The sequence below is a fragment of the Manihot esculenta genome, chromosome 5, assembly GCF_001659605.2.
Source record: "Manihot esculenta cultivar AM560-2 chromosome 5, M.esculenta_v8, whole genome shotgun sequence".
In the NCBI taxonomy this organism is placed as follows: domain Eukaryota; kingdom Viridiplantae; phylum Streptophyta; class Magnoliopsida; order Malpighiales; family Euphorbiaceae; genus Manihot; species Manihot esculenta.
This window is the reverse complement of record NC_035165.2, coordinates 28,729,538-28,756,416: the sequence shown is the minus strand read 5'-3', so window position 1 is coordinate 28,756,416 and position 26,879 is coordinate 28,729,538. Positions and strand designations below refer to the sequence as shown.

Here is a 26,879-nt window from a genome sequence, read left to right as displayed (position 1 = left end):
TGAAATTCCAAAAGCAATATATATAGTTGGAAATTGATTTGCAGATGTAAGTCATTAGAACAGAGTAATTAATATGCCAAAGGCAATTGATGCCCAGAAGAGTTAATTTCCCATAATAACATACTATATAGTTCTAGCATATGCCTTTACACAAGTGATCAGAGATCGCCCCCTAACCTTGGGAGAGAGGAAAAAGTTGGAAAAAAAAAAACAGCCACACAAGGGAAAAACATATAATAGCAAGTAGATATTGCAGGCCATGCATGGAGGCCACAAGCCCTTGAAAGAGATTAATTTCTACATAACAGTGTAGCCAAGTTTAAAAGCATATTTGACAAGCTTATCCAACTCATCGCCAAATTCTATTTTTCCATTTCCATTGACATCTGCATGGTTGAACCCACGAAGGGTTCTAAAGTCAGGGATCCTTGAACCAAGGTATGTGAAAGCTTTCTTTACCTCTTCTTCGCTCAGAACATTGTCGTGATCTTCGTCGAATTGCATAAATATTTCCCTTAACTGATGTTCACTCAAGGTCACTGAAGCTCTTTTAGATTTTGTAGTATGAAAAAGAAACATGGTGCAAAAAGTTCCTTAATTCTCCCTTGTGTAGGATACTTTGAAGCTATGCATGGCTTCTTGGAAGCCATCCTTTATATATACCCATCATTACAACTTTATCAAAGAGTTTTCGTTTTATCTTAAACTTTAAAAACATATCATTACATGTATCTATTATTTTAAGGTGTCCTGATTAAGAGGAACTCACAATCTTTCTTAGTATAAGATGGGTGAATTACAAGTGCGCTAACATATATAACATATATATCCAAAGATCCAAATTATTATTTTTTTTTTAAATGGAATTGAGAGAATAGAACCTGAAATCTCTCAAATTTACTCAGATGCACTTACCACCGAACTAAACCTTAAATTTAAATTATTATTTAAATTCACTATTAATCATTAATAATAATAATAATAATAATAATAATAATAATAATAATAATAATAATAATAATAATAATAATAATAATAACTGTACATAATATAAAAATTTTAAATATAAATTTACTTTTTGGAGATTTACTATTTAATTTTTATATATTATCATTATTAACAACTCAATCCATGCATTTTGGATAGACCAAATAATTTTAAATATAAACCTATTAAAACGTTCTTATATTTTTTTTTCGTCAATAAAATAATCTTTCTATCAACTTTTTCTTCTTCGAGGAGGAGGTAAAGGAATGACTATTTGGTTGACACGGAAAAGAGGATGATAATAATAATAATAATAATAATAATAATAATAATAATAATAATAATAATAATAATAATAATAATAACTGTACATAATATAAAAATTTTAAATATAAATTTACTTTTTGGAGATTTACTATTTAGTTCTTGAATATTACTATTATTAACAAGTCAATCCATGCATTTTGGATAGACTAAATTTTAAATATAAACCTATTAAAACGACCTCATCTTTTATTTCCGTCAATAAAATAATCCTTCCATTAACTTTTTCTTCTTTGTTGAGGAGGAGGAGCAGGAGGAGAAGGAATGACTATTTGGTTGACACAGAAAAGATGATGGAAATACTATTTTATTGACAGAGAAAAAATATAAGAATTTTTTAATAAATTTTTAAAAATATAGGGACTGACTTATTAATAATAGCAATACTCAAAAATTAAATAGTAAATCTCTTTATTTTTTTATTAAATACATAATTTAAACTCACTTCTGTATAAAAAATTAATTAATACTCTAATATTTTTATCATTAACTTTTAACCTATATCCTTTACAAAAAGTGTAATTATTTACCCCCTAAATTTTATAAATAATAACTATTCAATTTTTAAATTTTATAAAATTGAAGCGTGTATAAATTACATACGTATACAAATAAAATAGTTATAATTTTATAAAAATCAAACGATAAAAATTAAATATTTATTGTGCGATATTATCTCTAAGAGAAGTGTCTAATGTGCTATATGTTGAAGTCGAATATCGTTTTAAGTATATAAAGGAAGGCATCATTTTGGATAGATATGCAGATATCGAAGATGTGGATTTCATTTCCATTTTCATCCAACTTACCCTACAAGAACCATGCAGAGAAAGTGAAAAAAATGATTTTTAATCCATTATAAGTAAAGTGTTAGAGTTCTAAATTCTTCTGGTCGGAGAGTGAGTGCTAGCAGCATATACGGAAAATAAATATTATTCATTCATGGCTAAAATAATATTATTTATAATAATTTAAATTATTTCGAGCCAACTTACAAAGTGATGTAAATGCTTAATTTCATTTTTGTATTTATAGAGAGATGTCCAATATTGATTTAGATCAAAAATCAAGAATTTTAAATTCTTTTAATTAAATTTTTTAATTTTTTATTAAATTTAAAAATTAAAAAATTTAATTTACTACTATATTTTAGAGTTTATACAGTAATATTATAGTAGTAATTATAAAATCGTTACTTTCATATTATTAAATTAATAATTTGATAACAGTTTACATAAGAAAAATAATATTAAGATAATATTATTAAAATTGAATACAATTTTTTATTATTATAATTATCTTTTCCCTTGTCTTATGTGAAGCCAGTTTTATATCTTACACTTGGAAAGCAATAGATTCGTCTTTATCTTTGCTTAAGGACCACTCAATAATTGCTCATCATCTTCCTCATCAAATTATACTAAATTCCTTGGGCATGCGTGTCTGTCTATATGGCATTCAGTACTCAAGAATCTTGATGCTTCGCTAGGAAATATTTGTCGGATCATATAAAAATTTAATTTCTTATAAAATAAAAACTTTTTGAGTTAAAAATTTTGATTTTTTTTATTTTAAATAAAAAATTATTAAAAAAATTATCATTAAATTTTTTATTTTAAATAAGATATTAATTTTGTAATCTTTTTCTTGTCCCCATTGAGAGTTTGTATTTTTTTCTACCTTCCAAAATAAGTAAAGAAAAGGGCAAATAAAGATGCCTTTGTGGTAAGACTTTACGTATACACCCAAGGGGAGTAAAGCATAAGGTTTTTCTCTATTTCTTAACAGGTATTGCCTCTAAGTTTTTTTAAAGGTAAATTACTATTACCTCCTTATGTTCTATTAAAATTAACTATTTAAATTCTGTTTTTAAATTTTTTAATTAAAACATTTTATATTTTGTAAAAGTAAACTCTTTACTTTTTTTATTAAATAAAACGTTTTTTTTTTTTTTTTTTACTCAGGATCACAAAAACTATATAGAATAAATATTTAAGTATATATATGGGCTATTGATAAAAAAATTTAAATTTTTAAGTAATTTAAATTTATATTGTAAACTTTAATTTTTAATAATAAGGTCAAATCTTTTTAATTTGTCATTATTATAGTCAAAATACTTAATAGAATTTGAAAAGTTAAAATTACTATATAGTCCTTAAAATTTATATTAACTAATAAAATAATTTTTAAAATACATATTTTTATTTCAATAATATATTTTTTCATATATGAAAAATATGCATAGAATTTATAATATTGAGTTTAGATATTCAATAAAATACTTAATATATAGTCTTTAGACTTAAATGTCTCTAACGAATTAAAAAATCTACTAATTAATCTATCTGTTAGTTTTTGTCGTTAAATATTATAAAAAAGTTTAAAATATCCTTAATATGTAGTGATTAATTAGTAAAATTTTTAAAAATTTGAGTGATCAACTAATAAGTTTTTCAAAACTATATGGACTAAATAGTAAAATACTTAATGATAAAATTAATAAAGAGACTAATTAGTAGTCTTTTTAAAATGTCAGGGTCATTTTAATGTAATTTTTAAAATCAATGGATTAATCGGTAAATTTCTACATATTATAGAGACTAAATAATAATTTTATCTAAATATTAATTTTTTTATCGATATTACAGGTGTTGCTAAAAGTTTCATAATAAAAAATTCAAAACTTTTCGATATTGGTGGATTATAGCTCTAAATTGATGTTTAAATTATAGTCTCTTGATTAGTTTTTAATTAAATTATATAAAATTAATATTTTCTTACTTAATACAATAAAAAATTAATATATTTACTTATTTTACTTAATATAATTTATACTTTAATGTAATTATCAATATTATTTGTGAAGTAAATATAATATTTTATAATTAGAAATAGTATATTATTTAAAGCTGCTAATATTTAAAGATAACTTTTATTCTCTCTATTTCAAAAAAAAAAAAAAACTTTTATTTTCCCTCAAATTAATTACTTTTTCTTAAAATTTGAGTGGGCATGCATAACTAATACTTACAAAATATGAAATATTCTTTGAGTTTTAGTATAAACAATAATATTGTAAAAGAAAGTTAATTTGTATGATAACAGAAAAATATCAAAGTAAATGTAGGTAAGTTTGTTTTTAATTTTTTTATTTTTTTTATTTTTTAAAGAAATGGTAGCATTTATATATTTTTTATTATTATTTTTGTATTATTTGTTATATTTTATATATATACTTTTTTTTAAAGTATTGTTTATAGCAATAACTGTGATAATTTTAACATCATTAAACAGGTATAACTAGATAGAGGTTATTATCTATGCTAAATAATTTTTAACCAATACTTAAATGCACAGACCACCTATGCACAATTTAAAATACTTATATTTAAATATTTCTTAGAAGAATGAGGAGAAGTTGTAAAAATCAGTTAAATACATATTTTATTTGAAAAAAAAATATAATTGATCAAAGATAGTATTGAATTGTACTGACATAAATAATGCATTATGTGTATGTGTATATATATATATATATATATATATGGCATAATAATCACGTAAATTATATCATGCGTTGTCATCATATGATGGGACCATGTGATAAAATTTTAATAAATTTTGACCCTCGCACTCAAGTTTCACACATAAGAAAGAAGACCTGGTCAACAGGATGGTCGGTACTCGGAATAATAGAAGGTTTGCGCCGTATGTCTGATCGAGTCTCTCGTAATATCTAGCCTCTCCATTTACCTCTTCACTTAGAATAATCTTGTTCACACTTAAAATCATCTTGTTCATTTGAGATAAATCTGGCCTAACCTTTCTATTTACCTCTTCCCTTAGAATCATTTTTTCATCTCTCACTATTAAAATGACTGAAAATTCACAAACTGTTGCTAAGTCTACTGCCAATAGGGGAATCATTGTCTCCTCCAACCCTAGCAGTGGATAGGACACTCCTTTCATGGTTAACGACATAAACCTCAATAATTTGAACAATGAATAGATGGTACAATATATCAAGAAGCTGCAAGAAACTTTTGAACAATATAAAGTTCAAGAGGAGGTCTCATTCATAGCTCCCAAAATAAGGAAGGAAGTATTCTTCGAGACTCGAAAGACTCGGACAAAGACACACGCAGTCCAAATGTAATACCCGGCTAGACTCCGGTATCGGAATTCCTACCGTTCGGTGGAATTTCGGGTGTCGGAGACCTCTAGAAGGGTAAAACCATGTTTTTATAAAATGTTTTAATGTATTTTATAATTTTAAATAAAAAGGAAGTTGAATTTTAATGGAAATAGCCTTGGAGGAAGATGCAGGTTCGGCCGCCGAACCTCAAGTTCGGCCGCCGAACATGCATGTGTTTCGGGTGTGCCTTAGGCCCCCGAAGGCATAAGTGAGGGAAACTAGGTTCGGCCGCCGAACTTTATGTTCGGCCGCCGAACATGGCATGCATGCGGAGGCACGTTCGGCTCCCGAATGTGGCCTGGCCAGCCACCTATAAAGGGGTCCCTTAGCCGAAAACGGGCGAGCTTTTCTCCCTATTTTCGGCCAAGGTGAGCTTTTCGCCGTCCCTCACCGATTTCGAGTTTTTTCCTTCAGATCTTTCACGATTTTCACAAGTTTTCACTTTGTTTTGAAGATTTTCAAGTATAAAGCAAGTTTTGGAGCTTTGAGGTTCAAGAAACTCAATCCCTCCCATCTCCGAGCTAGGGTCGTTTTCCTCTCGATCTTCAAGAGGTAAGGGCCGATCTTGAGCTCACTATATATTTTAAACAAGTTTTAAGTTGATCCATGGGGGTAGAAATGTATGTGTAAGTTAGATGAGCATTTGTTAGGTTTTATGTGTTTTATGGACAATGTAGGTTGCTGTGATGCTTGTGATGTGTTGTAGTTGGGGTTTAGGATAGTTTGAAGCCCCTAGGAGCTTGTATGCTTGAGTATGCATGTTATAGAATAGGATAATGCATGTTTGGAAGGTTTGGGAGGCATTTGAGGTTGAGGAGCCGAAGTTTCTGCCCTTTGGCAGAAACCAGGTTCGGCAACCGAAGGACTTTCGGCCGCCGAACCTGCCTGGGAGGCCAGCCTTTCGGCTGCCGAAGCCTGCCCCCGAAAAGAGACTTTCGTCTCTGGAGGGCACTTTCGGCCGCCGAAGGTGCCGTTGAACCTGCCTGACTTTCGGCTCTGGAGGGACTTTCGGCCGCCGAACCTGCCGCCGAAAGTGCCCTGTTCAGCCTTCCTTTGCATTCTTTCCATGGATGTTTTGAGGTGTTTTAAGGGGGTTTTTGGGGAGTATTTTAAGAGTCATGTTCTAGTATGTTTGGTCCCTCATTTGAGTCCACCTGTGTAGGTTCGGACCCGGGGAACCGAGGACCCCAGCAGTGAGTTAGCTGCCTCAGTCATTATCAGAACTAGCTGAGGTGAGTAGAATAAACTCTTATGTTTAAATAAATGAAAGTTTTAACATGAATCATGCACCACAAATGCCATGTTATATCCTAGGTTGCTTGCATTAGAATTCACGAATGTGTTGCATTGCATAATATGTTGTTGATGTGGATGAATGTTGAATGATCCTTTAGCCGCACTACGTTATGATATGATGTGGAAAGACCAGATGTGGTCTGCACTACACCCCTGGCACTATGTAAGAGAAAGACCGGAAGTGGCCTGCACTACGCCCCCGGCATGATTGGATATGTTATGATATGTTATGTATAAGAGAAAGACCAGATGTGGCCTGCACTACGCCCCTGGCACTATTGGATTCAGTAGTGGGCTATTAGTGACAAGTTCATCCTTGATGTGAATTGTTTGTGATATGTTGCATTTCATGAAAGCATGAAAAAATAAAATTGAATGTTATATTATTCTGCTCACTGGGCTCTTGTAGCTCACCCCTTTTCCCCTTATCCCCCAGGTTTGCAGGTACAAGGTAAACCAGGAGGTCAGCAAGAGTAATGAAGTCTTGGTTATATAATAGATAGTATGGACATGAATAATGTTGAGATGTTATGTTTAGTACAGTCATGTATAAGTACAGTATAGAAATGTAATGTAATGATATTCATGGATGTTAAAGGTGTGCTTGACCATAGAATGTTGTTATCCCTTTTAATACATGATCTTAGATGTTTTATGATGTTTATGTAAACCAACTCAACACATGTTATGTCACCCATTGGGGCATTGATGAGATCCCAAAGAGGGGTCAATGTTTATGATTATGTTTATGTATAGTGCATGCACAGGTTGAGTTTGGTAAAGGAATGAAAGAAAAGTTCAAAATTTTTATGTATGTTGTTGATCATGTATGGGATTAAACAGGTTCACAGGATGAATGGTTGACTTACTACGGGTCCCGGCGGCTTTAAGCCGATCTGGATCTTAGCGCCGGTAGCGGTCCGATTTTCGAGTCGTTATACCAAAAGTAGGCCAAAGGTGAGGATGTGAAATCATAGGATAAGGACTGTAAGTTTATTAATATAAAACTTTATGCACTATATTATAATTTACAGTTAACTTTTCCAATTTAAATTTAATAATTTGATTTTATTATTTAAAATTTAATAATTATATATATATATATATATATATATGAAGTAATGTATATTTTTAGATTCTTGTCGTCCAATAGACTTATATATATAATTAAAATTACAAGAATTTAATAGCATAAATATTTAAGGTTAATAAGTTAAAATAACTACGTATTTGATTTCACAAAATATTGAAATGTCTTCGTTAGAAAAACTAAATAGTTAATTGTACTAAAATATATAGAGTTGATAGTTTGCAATTCATCCTTCTTTCAAAAAATAGTTTAATTTAATTGAATCGATTAAAATTTTGATTCCACAAAATAAAACAACATTTTAATTAAAAGAATTAAATAATTAATTTTAACAAAATAAAGAAACTTACCTGGTGGTTGCCCGCTTTATGACACTTTTCGACAGATATTTGCCCTTGTCTTTTGATACTAATACCCCAAAGACTCGCTCGGTGGTTATTCTTTTGTGGCCCTTTTGGGCAGAAATTTGTTTTTGTTTTTTGGGACTAACACTTGAAGACTCGCCTAGCAATTGTCCGTCTTGTGGCGCTTTTTGGCAGAAACTTATCTTTGTCCTTTGGGATTAACACCTGAAGACTCGCCTGGCGGTTACCTGTCTTGTGACGCCTTTCGGTAGAAACTTGACTTTGTCTTTTGAAACTAAAAACCATTATGGGCCCCGCGATTACTCGCCCTGTGATAATTTTCGGCAAAAACTTACCTTTGTCTTTTGAGACTAACATCTGAAGCCTCGCCTGGTGGTTATACGCCTCGTGGCATTTTTCGGCAGAAACTTGCCTATTTCTTTTGGGACTAATATTCGAAGACTCACCTAGTGATTACCCGCCTTATAGCACTTTTCAGCAGAAATTGCCTTTGTCTTTTGGGACTAACACCCAAAGATTCCCCCAGAGGTTACCCGCCTTGTGGCTTGCGCTTTGACAATTTTTATTAATCGGGACTAACACCCGGTCATGGGCCTGGAGGAACCCGCCTTGTGACTTTAGGCATAAAATGCCTTAGTTAATTGGCACTAACACCTAGACATTGGCCTGGCGGAAACTCGCTTTGTGGCCTTAGGCATAAAATGCCTTAGTTAATCGAGACTAACACTTGTACATGGGCCTGACAGATACCCGCGTTGTGGCCTGGCATCAAATGCCTTAGTTAGCGGAACTAACAGTTATGAGCCTGGCGGATACTCGCCTTGTGGCCTTGGTATAAAATGCCTTATATAGTGGGACTGGGACTAACACCCGGATTATGAGCCTAGCGGATATCCACCTTGTGGTATTGGCATAAAATGCCTTAATTAGCGAGACTAACACTTGGATTATGAGCATGACAGATATTCTTTTTGTAGCCTTGGCATAAAATGCTTTAGTTAGCAGAACTAACACCTGGATTATGGGCCTGGCGAATACCCACCTTGTAGCCTTGGTATAAAATACCTTAGGTAGCGAGACTAATATCCGGATTATAAGTCTGGAGGATACCTGCCTTGTGGTCTTGGCATAAAATGTCTTAGTTAGTGGGACTAACACTCGGATTATGAAGCTTGGCAGATACCTGCTGATAGTGGTTGTCGAAGCCGTAAAAAATAAACCTATTAATAATCAATAATTAAAAACTGTAGATAGTGGCAATAGGGTCGAACCACAGGGATTTGACGCTAACGACTTTCCTAACAATGACTTGGACAAATCAATAATAAAAGTAAATTAAAGGGGGTTTGTTTTTTTTATGATAGAGAACTATAATTAAAACTAAAGTAATAAAAGAAAGCAATAATCAAAAGATGAGTAAATCAATGGTAGAAGGACTCTAGTTCAAGTATAGGATCTATTTCAGTTTTAAAATTGATCATTGATTCTTTGAATCTCCTATTTATTTCAATAAATTAGTTTAGGTTGTGGAAGGCGCTTCTCATAACCAAATTCCTCCTTAGTTTTAGTTTGATTAGGAAACGTTCGCTAATCAAATACTAGTTAATAAGTTACCAAGGAACGTCCTTGGAGTTTTTTACTTTTCAACTGTTAACTGCATTAAGACATAGAGAAACCTAATTCTAACCTTGCCAACCGCATGGTCAAGTTTAGATCATACAACCAATTGTACTTGTGTTCAAATAATCTAAGCAATTACGGACCCAAATCATTCAAACTAACAATATATTACTCATGCAATTAAAAGCAACAGGCCTCAATTAATTCTAAAAGCAAGGCAATAATAACATAAAGATCAAGTTGCATAAATATTGAAAAGTAGAAGTTTAACAATGGAGTTTTAGATCCTCCAATTCATAACAAAACTGAAATTTCTCCAACTTCAACTAGAGAAAAAATGTCTAGCCACTCATGGTGGGCAAAGAACAAAAAGAAAGGAAAGGGAGGAAGAGTTGCTGCTGAAAATTCTGAATAAATCTGAACATCTCTTGTTGTTGGGTTGATGTCCTCTTTTATAGGTGAGAAGTCCTAATCCTTCTTGGAATTGGAATCCTATTTTGACTTGATCTTTTGATGGTCTTTTAATTCCTCCTTTGCCATTGTATTTTATCATGAATAAAACTCCTTTGGTGGACTTTCTTTGGCGTGGCTTTTGGAGTTGTCATAGGATTGGTATTGGGGTGTTTAAAGTAAGATAGGACTCTAGCACTTTTGGAATTTTGAATTTTTTGTCACTTCCAGTCTTCTGCTTCAGTTTTCCTTTGGATTTGATTTGGCCAAATCACTTTGGCAAAATCGATTTTTCAGCTTTTTTTTGTAAATTTTCTCCAAGTCTCTATTTTTCTCATTTTCTGCAAAAATATCATAAAAACATAAATTAAAATAGAAAAATGCATATTTAAACAGTAATAATGATAATAAAAATGTGGTTAAATTATGCTTGATCACCTGCCTTGTGATTTTTTGTTTTACTTTTAACTCGTCCTATTTTCTTCTCTCAACGCTTGGATTTCATCATCTAGTCTTATGTACTTCTAGGCTTTATCCATTAGTTGTTGGTAAGTAGCGGCTGGGTTCTTGATTAGAGAATGCATAAACTTGATTTTACGCGTTCTTTTTTTCAATGCTTCACATGTTATCTCGTGATTTAATTCTTCTGTCTGTATTGCTTCTGCATTAAAACATGAGATAAACCTCCTTAAAGACTTGGCCTCTCCTTGGCGGATCTTCTGCAAGTCAGAGGAGAGCTTTTTAGGAGGTATACAAGAAACAAACCTCAATTTAAAGAACATAGCGAATTGAGTAACGTTCTAAATTGAACTTGGACTCAAATGTTGGTACCATTTTTAAGTCAAACCTATGAGCGTTGACGAAAATACTCACACAACACAAAATTATTGACATCTTGGAGCTGCATTGTTGTCCTAAAGATCGCTAAGTGACTTTTGAGATCCGCTGTTCCGTTGTATGTCTAAATTTAAAAGTTTGAACTCAGCAAAAAATGTCTCCATCAAGATCTCTTCTGACAGGGGCGAGGCATCATCCATCCCATAATCCTCTTTTTGCTCTTCCTGGTATCTTTGTACGGCCCATATCAGCTTTCAATCGACATCTTTTGGAGTCTCGTCTGACAATTCCTATTCCTCCAGCTTGGCCTTCCTTTTGGACTGTGTTTGGATTGCCTCTGTTTGAGTCTTTAGAATGTCGATAGAAGCCTCATCCCTTATCCTAAGAGACATAAAGGAGGCTTCCTTCTGAGCTTTATACTTATACTGCTTGAGAGTGGCCTGTAGTCTTTTTATGTACTATAGCATCTGCTTATTATTTAAATTGCTCAAATTAGCTTCATTGGCCATTGATGGGGTGTTTTGTCCACTACTAAGAGTGGAGGCAATGATTACACTCTTGTGTAAGGAAGCCCAGAGATCACTGCAACCCAAAACTACGCAGCGACAAAAAAGATCTTTGTTTCTCCTTTTAGGATCCGAGTGCTTCGTTTAATTCGAAAGGAAGGATAAAGAGACTAACCTTTTAGACTTGATGAAAAGAAATTATTCCGGACTGATGGTGTTACTCCTGAAATGAACACCCTCAATGATATCCACATTAACATTTTCGTCTGGAGTGCAACTCTCTCAACGGATGGATTAGTTATGTGCTCCAAATCTGCAATCTAGAAAACGATTACAATAAAAATATCCTCACGCAACTCAAAAGAGGTGTTTTATGTTCACTCATTTTTTTTCTCAATCTTTTCATTTTCCCACACTTCTATTCGCAAAAGTGTTGTGTTCAACGCAACCGTCACAGTATCGCAGATATTAATATATCTATGCAATAAGTCCTTTTCAAAAGAAAACAAAAAAAAATCTTTTATCTGTAACAGTTATAAATAAACTGCAGATCTTTTAAATATTATTATCTTATAATAATAACAAATAATTAATATTAATAATAATATCTTTATTAATATTATTATTAATTATACTAACGGGCTCTTAGCCCATTAATATGACATAATATATCAATGACGTTCTTTTGTGTGTGACCCAATAGGCTCACATTAATTGACAATAGGTCCAATCCAACAAGGCCCATATATCATAAGCGGCCTCTAGTAAGACATTATGACTATCCAATTAATATGAGGATCGATGGTCCGATAAAGCCTAATAAACAGAACATGTATTAATCCCTTTGTCACACGATATTTAGTTTGAACATAAGTCATGATCAATGTCAAACTTATAATATTCAAACTTATGATTTCTCGATCTCTAAGTAGATTGATAAAACCAAATGATATTGATCACGTTATCAATTCATTTGAGCACGACCATGCATTTTTCAGTCTCACTTATCGAAGGACCCAGAAGATATCTCTCTCAAAGAGAGAGATAAATTCTATCTTGATTATTCAATATCCTCTACATAATTTCTATTATGTTCAATCATAACCTTTATGATTATCCGATTAAAGACAATATTTGGTTATATCAAAACATAACAGTCTTTATATTGAAAATTATGACAATCTCAAGTCAAAGGATTAAAATATAACTATCTTGATATTCACTTATGACAATAACCCATGTAGTAATCTCAATGCGAGTCCATCCAATACTTTGTTCTCTAACAAGTATCTATGATTATTAATCTATATCAACATATACATAATCATCTCATGATTATCAATCAATAATCATACTAGTCATATTCTATTATCACCATTATAATAATAAGTAACCAGGGATATTAATCATTATTATGTAACATGCAAACAAATAATAATAATAATAAAATCTCTTTTATTAATAAATAAAATAACATACAAAAAGTCCAAGATAATAGTTTAGGGCAAATATACTAACATTTTTTTGGCAGCAACTCATGAATTGCCAGCCATTTTAGAGAATAGAAAAGAAAAATGTTTCTTTTTAAGAGGAAAATGAATGAAAGACTGGTTTCTACTCCAATTGAACAGAGAAAATCTAATGGAATTTCTCGCCAATGAAACCAAATAATGTGACTAAAATAAAACTGTGTTGCAACTAATCAACTTGCAAGAAAGACAATGTGAGGTGGTTGGCTAATACAACAACCACTCTGACACTCAAGTTAGTAAACTGAAGAGAAGGGCGAGTGTAATGTAATATTTTGAACTCAAGAGTAGTTTTGTAAGAATTGTATACCTTGATCTCTGTGATCATTAGTTTTTATGATGTAAGAAGATTGAGTTAGTTGTAGCATCTTCTGAAAATCCGACTAGTACCGGCCAATAAATAGGGGATCCCGCAATTACATGTGTAATGGGAATCTACTGGATTATATTCTTTAACGGTAACTTCCCATAGAGTCTCACGCTATAGTTAAGGGTGCGAGTCTTGACGAAGAGCTTAGACCTACGGTGTCCGCGTCTTGTTGTTCGCCTGTGGGACCGAGTATCATTTTATCAAACTCTTGCCGCATGACCCTGTCTTTGAGTGCCAGCTCATAGTATACTTTAGACAATTATTGTGCTACATCACTATTAAATATGCAGTCAATAGCTTCAACAGTAGATAAATTTTATTTTGCATTAATAATTATAAAAATTTTATACATAAATATATCATTTTTAATTATTTTGTATATGCTGCTATTTTGAATTAAATAACATATCAACTATAAAATATTTATAATTATTATTATAAAATAAAATTTATAACCATTAAAGATGTGAGCGGCATATTTAATAATTAAATTATTTATTTTTAATTTTGATTTTAAAAATTAATCAAAATTATATTAAACACAAATGTTTTTATCAATTTATCTAAAATGTAAATATTTATATTAAAATATAAAATGACACAAACGTTGGACCCTTTTTTAGTCAGTTGGCCTAATAATAATACTATATGTGATATGCCAACTAGACTATTAAATTTAAAAATTTATAAATCGGTTAAATTACACTAAAATACAAAAATTGGACCAATTAAACTAAAATAAAAAAAATTGAATTAAAATATAAATACACGCAAACTTTGAATTTTTAGATCAATCAGTCAAAAATAAAATTATATATTCTTAATACTTATGATAAATTATTATAAAAAAATTGGATAAATAATATAAAATAAAAATGATTTAAAATATAAAATAAATATTCCACTGATGATTAGGAGGGAGAATTAAGTGTATGAAAATTTTTTTAAAAATATTTAAGATTGCAAATTACAAAAAATTTAAATGTGTGTAAAAAATTTTTTAGACCCATATTTCTCCTCGAAATGTAAAAAATTTAATGTTTGTTATATATATATATATATATATACTTTTGAATCATTTTTATTTGAACAATGAGTAGATGGTGCAATACATCAAGAAGCTGCAAAAAACTTTTGAATAATACAAAACTCGGAAGGAAGTCTCATTCATGGCTCCCAAAATAAGGGAGGAAGCATCTTTTGAGACTCGAAAGACCCAGATGGAGACACACACAGTCTAAAAGTAGACTAAAAGTGAGCATTGGATGAGGACTGTAAGTTTATTAATATAAAACTTTATGCACTACATTATAATTTACCATTAACTTTTCAAATTTAAATTTAATAATTTGATTTTATTATCTAAAATTTAATAATATATATATATATATTTGAAGTAATGTATATTTTTATATCTTTTTGTTCAATAGACTTATATATATAATTAAAATTACAAGAATTTAATAGTATAAATATTTAAGGTTAATAAGTTAAAATAACTACGTATTTGATTTCACAAAATACTGAAATGTCTCCTATAAAAAAGCTAATAGTTAATTTTAATAAAATACATAGACTTGATAGTTCGCAATTCATCCTTCTTTCAAAAAATAGTTTAGTTTAATAGAATCGATTAAAAATTTGATTCCACAAAATAAAACAACATTTTAATTAAAAGAATTACATAATACATTTTAATTAAAAGTATTACATAATTAATTTTAACAAAATAAAGAGACTTGCTTGGTGGTTACTCTCCTTGTGGCACTTTTCGGCAGACATTTGCTTTTATTTTTTGAGACTAACACCCCAAAGACTCGCCTGGTAGAGACTCACCTGGTAGTTACTCGCCTTGTGGCACTTTTGGGCAAAAACTTGCCTTTATCTTTTGAGACTAACATCCGAAAACTTGTCTGGCGATTATCCGCCTTGTGACGCTTTTTGGTAGAAACTTGCCTTTATTTTTTGGGACTAACACTCGAAGACTTGCTTAACGGTTACCTGCCTTGTAGCGCTTTTCAGCAGAAACTTACCTTTGTCTTTTAGGACTAACACCCAAAGACTCGTCCGGAAGTTACCCGCCTTGTGGCATGCGCCTTGACAATTTTTATTAATCGGGATTAACACTCGGTCATGAGCCTGGAGGATACCCGCCTTGTGACTTTAGGCATAAAATGTCTTAGTTAATTGAGACTAACACCTGGACATTGGCTTAGCGGATACCCACCTTGTGGCCTTAGGCATAAAATATCTTAGTTAATCGGGACTAACATCGGATTGGCCTGACAGATACCCACCTTGTGGCCTAACATCAAATACCTTATTAGCGGGACTAACTTTCAGTTATGAGCTTGGCGGATACCCGGTTTGTGGCCTTGGTATAAAATGCCTTAGGTAGTGGGACTAACACCCGGATTATGAGCCTGACGGATACCCACCTTGTGGCATTGGCATAAAATGCCTTAGTTAGTGGGACTAACACTTGGATTATGAGCCTGACAGATATCCGTCTTGTGGTCTTGGCATTAAATATCTTGGGTAGTGGGACTAACACCCAGATTATGAGCCTGGAGGATACCCGCCTTATGGTCTTGGCATAAAATGTCTTAGTTAGTGGGACTAACACCTAAATTATGGAGCCTGACAGATACCCGCCTTGTGGCTTTTGATTTTGCTTTTAACTCGTCTTCTTTTCTTCTCTCAATGCTTGGACTTTATCATCCAGTTTTATGTACTTCTGGCCTTTATCCATTAGTTGTTGGTAAGTAGCGGCTGAGTTCTTGATTAGAGAATCAATAAACTTGATTTTACATATTCTTTTTTTCAACGCTTCACATATTATCTCGTGATTTAATTCTTCCGCCTGTATCGCTTCTGCATTGAAACATAAGATAAAACTCATTAAAGACTCGGTCTCTCCTTGGTGAATTTTCTACAAGTCAGAGGAGAGCTTTTTAGGAGGTATACAAGTAATAAACCTGGATTTAAATAACATAGCGAATTGGATAACATTCTAAATTGAACCTTGACTCAGATGTTGATACCATTTCTGAGCCAAACCTGCGAGTATTGACGAAAATACTCGTACAACACAAAATTGTTAACATCTTGGAGCTGCATTGTTGTCCTAAAGATCACTAGGTGACTTTTGGGATCTGTTATTCCGTCGTATTTGTCTACACTTCAAAGTTTGAACTTAGCAAAAAATTTCTCTACTAAGATCTCTTCTAACAAGGGCGAGGCATCGTCCTTCCGCTCTTTCTAGTACCTTTGCACGGTCCGTATCAGCTTCCAATCGACATCCTTTGAGTCTCATCTGACAACTCCTCTTTCTCCAACTTAGCCTTCCCCTTGGATTGTGTTTGTATTGCCTCTGTCCGAGTCCTTAGGATGTCGATGGAAGCCTCATCCCTCATCCTAGGAGCCATGAAGGAGGCCTCTTTCTAAATTTTATACTGCTCGAGAGTGGCCTGTAGTCTTTTTATGTATTGCAGCATCTGCTTATTATTTAGATTGCTCAAATCAGCTTCATTGGCTATTGATGGGGTGTTTTGTCTACTACCAAGAGTCGAGGGAATGATTACGCCCTTGTTAGCAGCAGTCTTAGTAGCAGGTCATAAATTGTCAGCCATTTTAGAGAATAGAAAAGGAAAATGTTTCTTTTTAAGAGGAAAATAAATGAAGGGTCGGTTTCTACTCCAATTGAATAGAGAAAATCCAATGGAATTACTCGCCAATGGAACCAAATGATGTGGCTGAAATGAAACTGTGCTGCGACTTGTCAACCTGCAAGAAAGATAATATGAGGTGGTTGGCTTATACGGCAGTCACTCTGAAACTCAAGTTAGTAAACTGAGGAGAAGGACGAGTGTAATGTAATATTTTTAATTCAATAGTAGTTGCATAAAAATTGTGTACCTTGATCTCTACGATCATTAATTTTTATGATGTAAGAAGATTGAGTTAGTTGTAACATCTTCTGAAAATCTTATTAGTATCGGCCAATGAATAGAGGATCCTGCGATTACATGTGTGTGAGGGGGATTTACTGGATTGTATTGTCTAACAGTAATTTCTCATGAAGTCTCGCGCTATAATTAAGAGTGCGAGTCTTGACAAAGAGTTTAGACCTATGGCGTTCGCATCTTCTTTTATGCCTATGGGACCAAGTATCATCTTATTAGACACTTGCCACGTGACCCTGTTTTTTAGTGCCAGTTCCTAGCCTACTTTAGACAATTATTGTGCTATATCACTATTAAATATGTAATCGATAGCTTCAATAGTAGATAATTTTTATTTTGCATTAATTATTATGAAGATTTTATAATAGATATATTATTTTTAATTATTTTATATATACTGCTATTTTGAATTAAATAACATATATGCTATAAAATATTCATAATTAATAAAATAAAATTCATAACTATTGAAGATGTGAACTACATATTTAACAATTAAATTATTTATTTTTAATTTTGATTTTAAAAATTAGCCAAAATTATATCCAAACATAAATTTTTAAATCAATTGTTCTACAGTTTAAACGTTTAGATTAAAATATAAAATGACACAAATATTGGACTTTTTTCGATCAGTTGGCCTAATAATGATACTACATATGATATGCCAATTAAACTATCAAATTTAGAAATTTATAAATCAGTTAAATTATACCAAAATATAAAGGTTGTAACAATTAAATTAAAATTAAAAGAATAGATTAAAATATAAATAGATGCAAACTTTTATCTTTTTAGATCAATCAATAAAAATAAAATTATATATTCTTAATGATTATAATAAACTATTATAAAAAAAATTGATAAACAATATAAAATAAAAATAGTTTAAAATATAAAATAAACATTTCACGGGGAAAATTAAGTGTATGAAAATTTTTTAAAAAATGTTTAAGATTACAAGTTATAAAAAATTTGAATGTGTTGTAGACCCATAATCGAAGAGGAATGTAAAAAATTTAATGTTTATTATATATATATTTACCGGTTTCGCCCCTATCCTGCACCCCACTCTCCGCCCCTGATTATAATATTATTTAGCTGTAGTTTTGTTTTCCTCATTTTTACGATTAATTACACATTTATCACTTAGTTTTATCTCCTCATTTCTCCCTTCTCTCTTTTATATCTCTCTCACTTTCTATCACTTTGTCTACTTTCGAGAGATGAAAAGATAATACTAATAAATAAAATTATAAAATATTTGCAAAACTAATGGATGAAACCATAAATATTTTACAATATCTATAAATACTAATCATGGATCATAGTAAAACAAACAAACAGAGAGAGAAAAAGAAGCTGGCCATATAATAGCAGGTAGATATAGCAAGCTATGCATGGCGACCACAAACCCTTGAAAGAGATTAATTTCTACATAACAGTGTAGCCAAATTTAAAAGCATACTTGACAAGCTTATCCAACTCATCGCCAAATTCTACTTGTCCATTTCTATTAGTATCTGCATGGTTGATCCCACGCCAGGCTCTTAACGCAGGGATCATTGCACCAAGGTATACGAAAGCATTCTCTAGCTCTTCTTTGCTCAGAACATAGTTGTGATCTGTGTCGAATAGCATGAATATTTCCCTTATCTCATTTTCACACAAGGCCACTGAAGCTTTTTCAGAATTTGTATGAAAACGAGACTTGGTGAAAGAAAGGTCCTTCTCCATGTGTGAGATATTTCGAAGCTATGCATTGTTTTGGAGAGCATGGGTTATATATAAATATTACCCAAGGTTCATTACACCTTACGTGCCATATGTCGGACTCAGAATATTATTTTATTTATGTAAAGTAAGGCATCATTTTTTAAAGATGGGCTAATAGTTATATTACTGTTTCATGAAAGGCAGAGGAAGAGAGGGATTTGATTCTCATGTTCATCCAACTTACCCTACAAGAACTATGCTGAGAAAGTGATCAAATTTACTCTCTTTGTTTGGTATAATTAAAGTATTATTAAATTTATATTGATCGATTTCTACCGCTAAAATATTGTGTGAGTATTTTAAAATTAAACTCTCGATCTCACTAAAAAATAAAATTAAGTATCGCTCGTACGAAATATAAAATAAGTAAAATATTATAAATTATACTTTTATTAATTAAACGTTCACATGGATTCATTAAAATAAGTAATATGAGTTTTATTAAATACGTAAACAATTAATTTAAGAAAAATATTTAATTTAATAATTTTCATATAAATTGCACAACACTACTCTTTTAGAAACCATCACTCAGACTCATTGGTGCATATATCATAAATTAAGAAGATTTTACGATTAATAATTAATCATTATAAATACCAAGAATTATTAGTAATTAATCATTTATTAATTGAAGCCTATATAAGTATAAATTTGTTGAGTCATTTTATCAAACATATTGAAGACGAAGATAAGAATAAAAAGTAAATAAATAAAAAGTTATTGTCATAATAACAATAATTCTATAAGTATTTAAAAATCGGTTTATTTCAGAAAAGATATTTTATATAAAAAATATTTTTATATTTTTTTGATATTTGAGATAGAAAAATTAATTAAGAAAAAATATTTTTTTATTTAAAAGAAAAACTAAGTAATTTTAAGAAAAATAACTATTTTTTAAAGGATGAGTTATTTAGAGTAATTTAATAATTTTATTAAATTTTTATATAAATGTTTTATTTTTTAAATTAAAATTAAATAATAAAAATAAATTATTTATTAAAAAATATTTTTCAATATAAAATATTTTGTATAAAAAATATCTTTTAAATATAAATTATTTTCTATGAAATATTTGAATCATCTAATATGATTGAATTAGTTCTAGTTAGTTATCTAAAATTATAAACTCCAACTTATAAATTAAAGTTATATAAAATTGAGAATTAGTAATCGGATCAAAAAGCAAATCAAATAAGTAAAGGATATATATATATATATATATATATATATATATATATACACACACAAATACATGCCAAATAATTAAATTATTTAGATGCTACATAAGCCTCTTTCAAAATAAACAATAAACTGCCTTATAACAGGGCACGTGGCAAGAATTTAATAATTCTATATGCAGTCTCACCCGTAAAAAAAAAATTCGGGCGTTTTAGGTCTGCTTCAGGACAGGTATCCAGGACCCAGGATGGATAGACTCACCCTCTTAACTTCAGAACAAGACTTCATAAGAAAATTACCATTAAACAGCTACAATTCAGCAGATCCCTTCACGCCTATGATCACGGAATTTTCGATCAATTAGTCAGCGAAAATCTCCTACCAACGAGCCGGCCACATCATCACTAAATTATCAGAAAATGCTATATTTATCTTTATTTTCTTACAGTATAAAAAAAGAACAATCATAGAGACAAATGTACACTATTCTCTAACACAAATACTCTCAAATTTTCTATATTCATCTCATTCTCCAAATTACTAACTTGAGAGTCAGAGTGATTGCCATGGACACCCACAACCTCACATTCTCTTTCTCGCAGGTTTAGCCAATCACAGCACAGCTCTATTTTGACTATATCATCAATTTGGTTTCAGCAGCATCATTTGGTTCTACTGCCTAAAAATCTATTGAATTCTCTCTATTCATTAGGATTAAATTGGTCTCTTATCCCTGCTCTCTTAAAAAAAAATATCTCTTTTATCTCTCGAAATGGCCAACAATTCACAAGCTGCTGCTAAGGTCGCTACTGATGAGAAGGCTATCTTTTCTTCCACTCTTTGCAGTGGAAAAACCACACTTCCTATGGTCAATGAAGCAGATCCCAACAATCTGAGCATTGAGCAAATACTCTAATACGTTCGAAGGTTGCAGGTTGTTTTTGAGCAGTATAAAACTTGAGAAGAGGCATCACTCATGGCTCTCAGACGAAGGGAGAAAGCCCCCATAGATACCTCAAGGACTCAGACAAGGGCAAACCAGACGCAGTCGAAAGGGAAGGACAAGTTCGAAAAATAGGAGCCATCAGATGGTAGTCTGAAGGATGCTAGCTGGAAGTAGGTACAGGCTATTCAAAGATGCTGGGAAGGATGGAAAGAGGATAAAAGGAGGGTCAAAAGCAAGGCCAAAAGCAGGAGAAGCTAGAGTATGAGAGAGACCACAGAAGGTACCCGGTCTCCCGAGGAAGGAATGGCCGAGATAAGTATATGAAATATACCCCATTGAATAACTCATGAACACATAGTCTAACGTGGATTAGAAAAAATGACAAAAATATCAAATGGCCTCTCAAACTCAACTCTAAAGCCAGAAAACGAGACAGGACCAGGTACTGCCATTTTTATAAAGACCACAGACATGTAACGGATGATGCTGGCAATTGAAAGAGGAGATCAAAAGGTTAGTAGGGAATGGTATACTTTCGAAGTTCATCAGAAAGAGAAGAAAAGATAGGAGGGTCGAGCTCAATGTAACAATTCCCAAAACTATCCCCTGATAGTGAACTTGTGGGGGGTTATTTATGTGATTACAGGAGGACCGAGTATTAATAGGGGTGACAATAAGGAGAACATTACAGATGTCCAGCTCCTAAGTTAAACTCCAAGTTTTGAAATTGGTCAAATCAAATAACCGAGTCTTTTATTTTATTCTTAGAGAAATATTTATGATTTATGAAAATGTTATAAAACTAGTATGTATTCTTCAAGCTTCTTTGTTGATAAGAAAATTAGAATCGTTGGATGGATGAAAGCGTGGAGACAAGAACAAAGGCCACAAGGCCATCTGAGCATGGATCTCTCATACAATCCTGGCGTTGGTCTACGGAAATAAACATTCATATGCATTGGTACGCGAAAACAAATATTCATAAAAGGCCGCAAGGCCACCTAGGCATAAGTCCCGCATACAATATGGACATTAGTCCGCGAAAATAAATATTCATAAAAGGCTGCAAGGCCATCTGGATGTGGGTCCCGTATATAATCCGGGCATTGGTCCGCGGAAACAAACATTCATAAAAGGCCACAAGGCCATCCGGTTATGGGTCCCGCATATAATTCGAGCGTTAGTCCACGAAAATAAATATTTATAAAAAGTCATAAGACCATCCAGACATGGGTCCCGCATAACCAGGCACTTCATGCTAGGCCACAAAGCGGGTATACGCCAAGCCAACTGAATGTTAGTCTCATTTCACAAAAAGATTCTAAGGCATTTGATGCCAGGCCATAGGCAGGTATATGCTAGGCCAGAAGATCAGGTATTAGTCTTGTTTTACGAAAAGTTTCTAAGGCATTTAATGTTAGGTCATAAGGTGGGAATACCAAACAGGTGTTAGTCCCATTTCATAAAAAGATTCTAAGGCATATGATGCCAGGCCATAAGGTGGGCATGGGCCAAGCCACGCGATTAAGAGCATTGGTCCCATCTCACCCAAAGAATCACAGGCATGTTTCGCTGTTCTTACAATCACTTCGGAAAATTTAAAACTTTTTGCAAGGAGGTAAATGACCAAAAGGTTGTCAGGGTAAGAAAATGCTCGGAAGCTCATTAGAGCTATAAAAAGCTAGGACGTTCGTCAGGGCTGTAAAAAGCTAAAGAGCACGTAAGAGCTGAGGAAATGCTCGGAAGCTCGTCAGGACTGAAAAAATACACGTAAATCCATCAAGATTGTAAAGGGCTAAGAAGTCTATTAGGGCTGTAAAAAGCCAAGGAGCACGTCGAGGTTGATAAAATGCTCGGAAGCTTGTCAGGTCTAGAAAAAATATACATAAACCCGTCAGGGATGTAAAAGGTAAAGAAACTCGTCAGGGCTGGAAAAATGCTCGGAAGCTCGCCAGGGCTGAAAAAATACAAGGAAGCTCATCATAGCTTTATAAAGACAAGGAGCACGTCAGGGCTGAGAAAATGCTTGGAAACTCGATAAAACTGTAAAAATACACATAATACAATTAGAGCTGTAAAGGCTGGGAAGCGCATCATGACTGTAAAAAGTCAGATAATCACAAAAGTTAGAAAATGTTCGAAAGTTTGTCAGGGCTAATCGAGGCAAGAAGATATTCGAAAATACGTTAGGATTAAAAAAATATCAGGAAGCTCAATAAAACTGGAAAAAACCAAGAAGCTCATAAAGATTAGAAGATATTCAGATGATCCCAGAGTTAGAAAAAGTCCAAAAACTTGTATATTATGCATATATATCAGAAGGATAATTTTTGTCTATATAAAATTTTATATGTTATCCCATGTAGGATTCTATTTATCCTATCTCAAAAATAATTACATAATTTCATTTATTCATAATAAAATTTAAATTATATACAATATATGTTTACAACTTTCGTAAGTAGACATGATATTATTTCACTAGTTAATTTTTATTATTTAATATTTACTCATTACTCATATTAAATTAAATATTGTAAAAAATTATCGTCAAACTAACATATCTATATTTTTTTTCTTATTTTACGGGTATACATTCGAAGAAAAGATGCACGAAGGGCATCAATGATTATTATTATTATTATTATTATTATCATTATATTTACTTTACTAAAGCATTCTTTTTGGATAATATCTCAACTTTTATTTTTATTATTATTATTATTATTATTATTATTATTATTATTATTATTATTACTAAAAAAAAAAAAAAAAAAACTTAGAGCCTCATATTAGAAAGAAAAATTTTGGGTTGGGGTGGTCAGAGAGCGAGCGCCCGCAGCATGAATGATATATAAAATAAAATCAATCATGGCTAAAATAATATAAATTATAATAATTTAAATTATTTCGGGGCCAACTTAGAAAGTGAGTAAATGCTTAATTGCATTTCTGTATTTACAGGAGATGTTCAATTTAGCACATTGGAATTTTTTTTTTTTTTTTTGTTCAAATTAAATCAAATTTAGCTAAAATTTATGAGTTAAAATTTTTAATTTATTGATTTAGAAAAAAATAAAGAAACTTAATTTTTTATTCTTTAAGTTAAATTTCTTGGTTTCTTTATTATTAAATTAAAAAAATTAAGCGAAGCCCAATTATTTTTATTTTTTCAAACTAAATTAAATTTACCAAATAAATGCAAAAATAAAATTAAGCATCAACCATAACAAAATATCAAAAGAATTGAGTTTGTGGTTAACCAAATAATTTGCACAGAAAATATATATTTTTTAATAAAATAATTTTTTATTATTTAATTTTAATTTAAAAATAAAAAATATTAATAAATTTATATGTAATAGTTAATAAAATTTTAAAGTATAGCAAATGGCTTTTTTTTTTAAAAGCAGTTACTTTTTAAAAAATTGATCCAATTTTTTTTATCAGAAATATATTTTTCATTAATTAATTTTTTAAATATATTAAATATTAAAAAATATGAAAAATAAAATTGATGTAACAAATAGAGATTAATAAATTACTAAACTTAAAACATAAAAGTATTGGTTTTCAATTTACAATAAATTAGGTTAAACAAATCTATTTCATATAAGAAAAATAATTTTATTAGGAGAACACAATCTTTTCTATAAAGTTTTAGAGTTTGTAATTATTTTTTTCTATAATATTTTAAAGTTTGAATTCGATATTTTATATTAAAAAATATTTCAATATTAATAAATAAAAATAATTTTTTATTGTAATTATTTTCTTTCTTATGTGAAATCAATTTGTCTTGCACACGCATAGCAATAGATTCGTCTTTTATCTTTGCTTAAAAACCATTCAATTAGCTTAGATATCTTCCTCGTCAAAGATTCCTTGTGTGTGTCTAATCAAGAATTAGATGCATCGCTAGAAAATGTCTGAGGGCTTGTTTTCTTTTCTGCCTTGAGAAAAAACAAACAAAAAAAGAAACAGAATCAAAATGACTGTTATGGAAAGACTTCAAACATACACCCAAAGGGAGGAAAGCATAAGCTTTTCTCCATTTCTTAACTGGCATTAATTGCCTCTCAATTCTTTCTGAGAGTAAAGTATTATCAACTCCTTATGCTTTATTAGAATTAATTATTTAGATTTTGTTTGTTTGAAAAAATCAAAGGGACGCTAGTGGTCCTTTTCCCTTTGCTGTTATAGATCCTTGGAGGATGGATGCTTGACCAAGAATTTATTTCCCCTTGTGGGATGCTTGACCAAGTAATTCCCCTTGTGCTGTCATGGATTCTTTCTGCCTTTGAGAAGAAAAAAATGCTCAAATGAGGGCTTGTATTATTTTCTTGCCCATTTGATTCCTTTCCGTCTTTGGTAAAAAAATGCCCAATTAAGGGCTTGCATTTTTCTGTATTTGAAAAACGAAAGAAAAAATTTTGTTGTGTTAAGACTTTGAACGTGTAAACCAAGGGAGTAAAGCACAGGCTTTTATTTGTTTCTTAATGGCTATTGCCTCTATTGTATTCAAGGTAAAAAAAGTCTCACAACTGATTAAATTCACTAATTAATTTTTGATTTTGAAAAATATATTAAAATATTTTTAATATTTAAAAAAAAATTTATTTAATTTTTTATTTAATTTTAATTTTTAAATATTATAAAAGAAATTAAAATATTTTTAAGAAACTAAATAAATTTTTTAAAAATTTAAAAAATCAATTAATAAGTGTTTAAAAACTATAGAAATTAAATAATAAAATTTTTCACAATTCAAATTAACAGAAAGATGAATTAGTAAATTTTTTAAAATATTAAAGATATTTTAATATATTTTTTAAATTTAAAAATAGTAAATTTTTCATACTATAGAAATTTAGTAGTAATTTTTATTTTTTAAAATTAATTACTTAAAACACTATTTTTAAATTCCTTAATTAAAACATTTATATATTTTAATTTAATTTTAAATATTCATACTATACCATTTAACTTTTTTAATGAATGCTAAAATAACTTAACTAATAGTTTATTTACTCATTTAAAAAAAATAGTTTATTTACTAAAAAGATGAAATAATTTATACAATTAAAGTGATAAGGATTAAATAATTATTTAAAATTAAAATAAATTAACTAACTTTTTTTAATTAAAATAATTAAATAATTTAATTTTATAAAATATAAAAATAAAAATATTTTAATTGAGTAATTTCAAAATAGTGACAAATAGTTAAATTTGACTATAAAAACTAATAATAATTCACCCTTCTTTCTATTAACGGTTTCGCCTTATAGTATAATGCTGGTTTATGAGAGTGATAGCTGTCTTTTTCCCTTAGCTGTTAAGAATCCTTAGATGATATAATTGCATATAAAAAGCATAAATATATTCCATCACATGTTTATGTGTTTTATATTTATAATCAATTAAATTTAAAC

At 30.7% G+C, this 26,879-nt stretch overlaps 1 protein-coding gene across 1 annotated transcript; it reads right to left on the bottom strand.

The window, feature by feature from the left end:
- Positions 1–297: 297 nt before the first annotated feature.
- On the bottom strand, positions 298–19,274 carry LOC122723713 (calmodulin-like). Its single transcript, XM_043956819.1, has 2 exons — positions 19,006–19,274; positions 298–547 (listed from the first exon to the last, which is right to left on the bottom strand). The coding sequence occupies exons 1-2, from the start codon at positions 19,272–19,274 to the stop codon at positions 298–300; spliced, it is 519 nt and encodes a 172-aa protein (XP_043812754.1).
- Positions 19,275–26,879: the final 7,605 nt, after the last annotated feature.

Bases quoted from the DNA above. Each gene is read 5' to 3' on its own strand.
- LOC122723713 (XM_043956819.1), bottom strand. From the start codon at position 19,274: ATGGAGAAGGACCTTTCTTTCACCAAGTCTCGTTTTCATACAAATTCT. The intron at 548-19,005 runs GTATGCTTTTAA...AAAATCTAAAAG, and splicing joins GAGTTGGATAAGCTTGTCAA to AGCTTCAGTGACCTTGAGTG.